At 42.9% G+C, this 6829-nt stretch overlaps 1 protein-coding gene across 2 annotated transcripts; it reads left to right on the top strand.

Annotated features, from left to right (window-relative positions):
* Nucleotides 1–140: 140 nt before the first annotated feature.
* On the top strand, nt 141–5542 carry UQCRQ (ubiquinol-cytochrome c reductase complex III subunit VII). 2 transcript variants are annotated; one of them, XM_081173431.1, is made up of 3 exons: nt 141–299; nt 1334–1501; nt 5332–5542. In XM_081173431.1, the coding sequence occupies exons 2-3, from the start codon at nt 1348–1350 to the stop codon at nt 5424–5426; spliced, it is 249 nt and encodes an 82-aa protein (XP_081029557.1). In that variant the 5' UTR covers nt 141–299; nt 1334–1347; the 3' UTR covers nt 5427–5542. The 2 variants fall into 2 exon arrangements, with proteins under 2 accessions (XP_081029557.1, XP_081029558.1); XM_081173432.1 differs by having other exon boundaries at nt 144–299; nt 1339–1501.
* Nucleotides 5543–6829: the final 1287 nt, after the last annotated feature.

Raw genomic sequence — 6829 nt, 5'->3', positions numbered from 1 at the left:
AGGACAGCCGACTTCACAGCGGCCGCGGAGCGAGCTGCGCGTACGTAGTAAGAGCACTAGGAAGTTGCCGTAAACCGACGTTCTGCGCGCCCGCCGTGTGAGGGCCGGGAGTCGACTTCAGCGGTTGCCAGTGAGCATACTCAGCAATACGTCACGCGCTGGCTGTCCTGATAGCGATTCTATAGAGTCGTTTAAACCGGAAGTGACCTTTCTGGGACCGGAAAAGGGAAAGGAGGACCTTTTGCCTTTTCTGATGCTGGAGTGAGAAGCGGTGACCTTTCCTGCAAGGAGCTGAGCGGGTGCGTAGTAGAGGGAATGTGGTTGGAAAGGGTTCTATCACGCCGGCCTTTATACTCTCAGGATTCAGGAGTCCCCTGTTAAGGGTCCTCGGTCTCTCTTTACTCCGGTGTAAATAGCACCCACTAGAACAGACATAGGCAAACTCCGGCCCTCCAGATATTTGGGACTACAATTCCCATCATCCCTGACCACTGGACCTGTCAGCTAGGGGTGATGGGAATTGTAGTCCCAAACATTTGGAGGGCCGGATGCCTGCCTAGAAGCTTCCTGGAACCATGAGTCTGTCTAGCTCAGTCTTGTTTCCTCAACCTTACCCAATTTTTGGTCCCCACACGTTGTTGGAATACAGTTCCTATCATCCCTGACCATTGGAGCTACTGGGAGTTGTAGTCCAACATCACCTTGTGGCCCAAGATTGGGAAAGGCTGTTCTACACAGATGTTACTGGACAAGCAGGGCAGCTTCTCCCACCAAGGTGCATCCTGGGCCTTCATTATATAGCTTCTGGAGAAGGCTGGAAAAATGCACCTCTTTACCCTGGCTTTTGACACCTGATGTGTATATTTTTTTAGGGCCTACCCTATTTCTGGAATTTTAAAGTTGTTTTTAATGTTATATAATGTTGTGTTTTTAATGTTACGAGTGGTGTTTTAAGAGTTGTAACCTGCCCTGGGACCTTAGGGTGAAGAATAGGTAATAAATCACAGGAATAATAAAAACTGCAACTCCCATTGTCCTTGACCCTTAGCCTTGCTGGGTGGCACTGGTGGGAGTTGTAGCACAACCACATTTGGAGGGCAAGAGATTCCCCATTCCTGGTCCATGTGGTTCTGAGATGCCAACCTCTTTTTGTCATGCAGATGTAGTCAAAGGTTGATACTTGGTCTTGCTTCAGCCTGTATTGTAAGTGAGTCACTGGAAAACTCCCTTAAACAACCCCCTATGCAAAGTTAAAATGCTGGGAGAATGCACTCCACTTCAGCAATGTTTTGCTAATCCTATACTTTTCTGTCATTCCTGTTTCCTTTTGTAGAACAGCCTGCCAAGATGGGTATTCACTTTGGAAACTTGGAGAGAGTAAGGCATGTGATCACCTACAGCTTGTCTCCATTTGAACAAAGAGCTTTCCCACACTTCTTCTCCAAAGGAATTCTTAATGTCTGGAGGCGGTTCAGTACACAGGTCTTCCGGGTGGTGCCTCGTAAGTTAAAAATTATTTAGGCTGCTCCTTCTGCTTCTTGCTTGTGTGCGCTGTGTTACCCTTGAGGGCTGGTTCTTTCTCCAGGATTAGTGCATTGATGTTCAATGTGAAGATCAAAGGAAGTACTCAGGATGTTGGTTTCAGAAGAAGGCAATCTCTGGAGCAACATATGGCATGGGGGGGAGCAGTTTCTTCATTGCCATCATATTGCAAAGAGGGCATCGAGCAGATTAGATGAACTTCATTATTGTTATTATTTATTTCATTTATGAATAGCTTCCTATGAATTAACTTGAAGTTACTTTGGAAACTTAAGTTGTTCCAGAATGCTTCAGCCAGATTATCAGATGGAGTACTGTTTAGATCTCACATAGCCCCGTTTTAAAACAGTGGTATTTTCTTCTCCCCAGCCTCCCATCATGAGAGATCTTCCCTTCCCTGCCTCCCAAACAGGGTTTTTTATCCACTATCCATCACTTTTCATCTGCATGCTAACCCCAAAAAGAAAGTAGAAAAGAAAAGAAAGGTTAACAAAGAGATAAGAATATTAAAGGAATAATACTGTATACTAATAAAGGAAGTAAAGAAATAGGTTAAAAGGACTTCCAACTATCCATCTGTCGGTTATATATATTAGAGTTCTTCAAATTAGTCAAATGTTCAATCCAGGATAGTATCCAGCTGGATTATAAATTGTTTAAATTGTTGTAACACATCCTGGGATCTTGGGTTGAAGAGCAGGTAATTAATAAAATTAAAAACCCAGAATTTAAAGAACCCAGAATTTCAGATCCAATGCAGATAGCAACTGGGGTAAAAAATTCCACTTATAAGGCTTCTTGAAATAGAGAAGTTTTCAGCAGGCACTGAAAAAACAATAGAGATGATGCTTGTCTTACATGTAGGTGGGGGAAGTTCCCAGTTCTGGTATTGCTCAGTACAGACCTGCTGATGAGATGGTTATCTTCAGAAGGCCCTCTCCTGTAGAACACAATGACTGGCTGGGTATATAGGGGATGAACCACTCTTTTATGTATCCTGGTTCCGAGCCATACAGGGTTTTGTGCCAACACCTTGAACTTAGCCTGGTAGCTATTGGGCAGCCTGTGCCAATTTACAAAAGACAGTTCTCTTTGCTCTACATTGGAAGCACTAGATGGAGCAAGAGAGCAGAGCAAGGTGACAATCTCCTTTAGTCAGTACACAGTGGCAATAACAGTCTACTCTCCCACGTGTTCTGGAATTATAATCTCCTTAGTGTAATTACAAAATCTCGTTAGCAATTAGTCATCTTTAGCCTTAGTGACAATGATAGTTAGCATTTAAGTAGTGCATTTCAATAGTTCAACGAATTCATATGCTGTTGCAGCCATTGACAGCAGTTTATGAAGTCCTGAGGTCTTCGGGTTTTATATTAGTGCTAGCAGCCTTTTGCATAGTGTTACCTTCTCCTGCTGTACTCTCCTCAACCCTGAGATGAGCTATTCAGGCTCTGAGGTGGGTCCCTGTAAGGACCAGCTTCCAAGCCCCTACTCCATCTGTGTATCTTTTAAATTGTCTAGTGTCTCGTACTGTCATCGCAGCATCATGACCAACCACTAAAAATGCTACAGAGAGAAAAACTACTCTCTCTTTCTCTGTATGTATGTGTGTATATATATATATATATATATATATATATATATATATATATATTCACAAAGTGGAATGCAACAGCAGACACAACCAGTCTGAATACCATTTAAAAGAATTAAATATGATACAACCACACTTCATTATATTTTTAAAACACTGGGTTGCATCCAACTAACACATACTTGGAGTAGTAGACCCACGGAAATAAATGAACTTGGCTGCTATAAGTGAGTTGGATAAAATCACATTTTGTGGTGATCTTAAAGAATCAGCACAAAAAATGAACTAGTACGGCACAAGCTCAGCATTCTGTCAGCAGCTTAGAACATCATCACTGCAGCCCAATTTACACAAGCCACTGAAAGCTACAAAGAAAAAATAATAAAGTCTTCATCATTCCCCTAAAAATATTGATACCAAAATGTTACTCATCAGCAGCCAATTTTATGGGAGGGCCAGTTTGACAGGGACCAGTGGAAGGAGGCGATGATGGTGGACTTATTTAAAAGTACAGTATTTTGGATTACAGGTTATAGGAAACAATTCAGTGAAAAGATGGATCCAGCCTTGGTAGTTTATGCAGGGTGGGAAAGCTTGGAGCTGAGAGGCAAATGCAGCCTTTCAGACACTCTCTGGCCTTTGGGACTCTCCAGACCGCTCTCCTCCTGGCTCTGCTTTGCACCCTCCTTGACTGGCTCTCCCTGGCTTGGATTATATCCTTGAATTCTGACAACACTTCTTGCATGTCAGGATGGAGGACAGAGAGGGTGTGTGCGCGCGCGTTTAGAAACTAATCTAGTATACAGAGGCAAACGTTTACATTCATTTCTCCACCCACTTTTGCCTCTGATTCCACCCACCACTGGTGTGTGGCCCCCAGAAGGGAATTCAGCTGAAAAAGATTCCACACCCCTGTGCTTATGTATCAGCCTGGTAGCCATAGGCAACAAGTAATTCTGTGCAGGCGAGTGAGTGGGCTTGCAGAGTGGGGCCAGATTCTATTCCTTCTCTGTGCCCAGAATTGAAACCAAGTGGGCTGCCATAAAAGAGAAACCTCCTCTTTGCAGCATAAAACATTACTAGGCTCCTCCAACTTGTTATTGTTATTCTTTTTTCTTTTCTCTTTTTTTATATCTAACTCATTTGTAACTGAAAATCAATAAAACACTTTTTAAAAAAGAAATGTACCATGCTCTTGCAAGAGTGAAAAAACTCTGCGAACCCCCAGCACACACCTATATCTATCTATCTATCTATCTATCTATCTATCTATCTATCTTTTGCAGGTTAGTAACTTTTAAGGGTTTAGTGGTAAGGGGTGAAGAGCTGTAATCCAACTACATTTGGAAGACACCACATTGGCTACTCATGTGTTAATACATAAGTTTATTTGCTTCCATTGCAGTACTTTTCTTGGAAAACTCATCAATGCAGAAGAAAATGGCAACAAACAAACTGGCATCTTAAAAAACAACACTATTCTTCTTTCTTAAAAACAATTATTGGAAATGGCTTTCTCTTTAGCCAAAGAGGGGGATAAAAATAAAAAGACAGATGGGGCTAGGCCACACAAATATATGTAGAGCTAACAGTGCATCTTTAAGGAAATGAGGAATGTCAGAGCACTTGCCATACCCTGGGCTGTCATGATTATAAAACTCCTACTTGTACATGTTATTAAGCAGGAGTGGGGGAGCCTCTTGTACTCCAGATCTTGCTGGACTACAATTCCCATAATTCCTGACCACTGGCCATGCTGTCCAGGGTGTATGGGAGTTGGTGTCCAACATCTGGAGAGCCACAGGTTCTCCATCCCTTTTATAAAAGATGGTACTGCATTCCCAACTATTTGCTGGAATGGTACTTCATAGCAGAAGAATATGTTATTATTTTAGTAACATGTATTTAGCCTTTGTTACAGTAGACTATGGGAACTTAAGGGCTGTGCCAATAGGGTGATAAATAAGTGATTTTGATAAGGGTTCTGAAGGATGTAAGAGAGAAAGATACCGCTCAGGTGATTTGGGATGCAATTCCAGGTATAAGGGACAGCAAGGGAGACAGGGCAGAGTCATGTGCAAGGGAGCAAGAAGACCTTTGGGACCACTGAGAACGGTGGAACTGGATAAACAGAAGTCTTGGTTGCTTTTATTGTAGTTGTAAAGCTAACTGTGTTTCTTTTTTAACCTCCTAAGCCTTTGTCGCGGCCTATGTCATCTATTCCTGGGGAACCGAAGAATTTGAACGTCTTAAAAGGAAGAACCCAGCTGACTATGAGAATGATGAATAATCTGACAGATAACAAAGAAAACAGTTGCCAGCATTTATTCTTGGCCTCAGCTTGTTGACATGAATATGCAAATATTTAAAATAACACTGGTTCAATAAACCTCTCTTCCTATTCTACTTGCGAGTGTGATTCTTCAAGCTTTGCCAAAAGCTGAATTTGCAGGCATGGGGCTGTTTTTGCTGCTGTCTAGTATTCAGCTATTCCAGGGATAAGGGACCTGTGGGGCCTTCCAGATGTTGCATTCTATCTCCCATCAGCCCCAGCCAGCATGGCCAGTGGTCAGGGCTGATGGAAATTACAGTCCTGCAACATCTGGAGGGCTACAGCAGGGATGAGGAACCTCAGCCCTGGAGGCTGAATGTGGCCCTCCAGGCAACTCTAACTAGTCCTTGGGACTCTCCCCAGGCCACACCCACTTCCCGGGTCCTGTAACTCACTAGGCACCTGCCTTGGGTATTTTTACCTTGCTGTAATGCATGCCTGGATGGAGTATAGAGGAGGGTGTATAAATGTGTGTAGAATCTAACCTAATGTGCCAAGGTAAGATTCACATTTGAAGCCTTGAGCTTTGTTGTTGGAAAAGCGGAATAGAAATATATCAAATCAAATCTGTTGGTCCACCCATTTTTATGTCTGACCCCTCCTGCCACTGGTATCTGACTCCCATAAGGGAATATGTGGGCTGAAAAAGGCTCCTTGCCCCTGGGCTATGGGTTCCTGATCTCTGTTCTGCTTTTTGGTAAATGAAATCTAAAAAGGGCAATTTTTATTACTTTATTCATGGGTGCATATTTATCTCCCTCCTTTCTGTCCTGAACAAAACTTAATAACAAACTGAAAAGGTATCAAAGCTGGACTGTTCTGCACTGAATGCTGAAGAACTGAATGCTGATGAATGGATCTCTCCAAGTAAGGAGACCAAAAAACACTTGTGTTCCAAATAACCACGTTTCTTTTAGCTGTGAGGCTTATGTTGGTGGCCTAATTGGGTAGGCAAGATCATGTGGTTCTTTACAGATCTTGGCTGCGAACCATATATAGGACTTCAAAGGTAAATCACTGGTGCTTTGAATTGAGACTGATTTCCAGAGGCTTCCAGGACTGCGTAGGTTAAAACCAACACTTTGAATTGGGTTTGGGAATGTATAGGCAGCCACTGCAGCTGTGCCAGAACTAGCATTATATGCTCAATACTGCCTCATTTTTGTCAGCAATCTTGTTGCTGCATTCTTCACCAAAGGCAGCCCTATGTATAATGCATCTCAGTAATCTAATCAGGAGGTTACTAGAGCACAGATTACTGTCCCGATAGAGGAGCAATTGGGCCACCAGTTGAACCTGGTAGGGCTGTACACCACTCATCCGACCAGAGGAACCACCTATTAACAGCATCTTTGGATTGA

Source organism: Podarcis bocagei, assembly GCF_964188305.1.
Source record: "Podarcis bocagei genome assembly, chromosome: 16".
Lineage (NCBI taxonomy): Eukaryota > Metazoa > Chordata > Lepidosauria > Squamata > Lacertidae > Podarcis > Podarcis bocagei.
This window is presented reverse-complemented; position numbering and strand designations above follow the sequence as displayed.

Coding starts and splice junctions, on each gene's coding strand:
- UQCRQ (XM_081173431.1), top strand. CDS start 1,348: ATGGGTATTCACTTTGGAAACTTGGAGAGAGTAAGGCATGTGATCACC. Junction 1,502..5,331: donor GGTCTTCCGGGTGGTGCCTC/GTAAGTTAAAAA, acceptor TAACCTCCTAAG/CCTTTGTCGCGGCCTATGTC.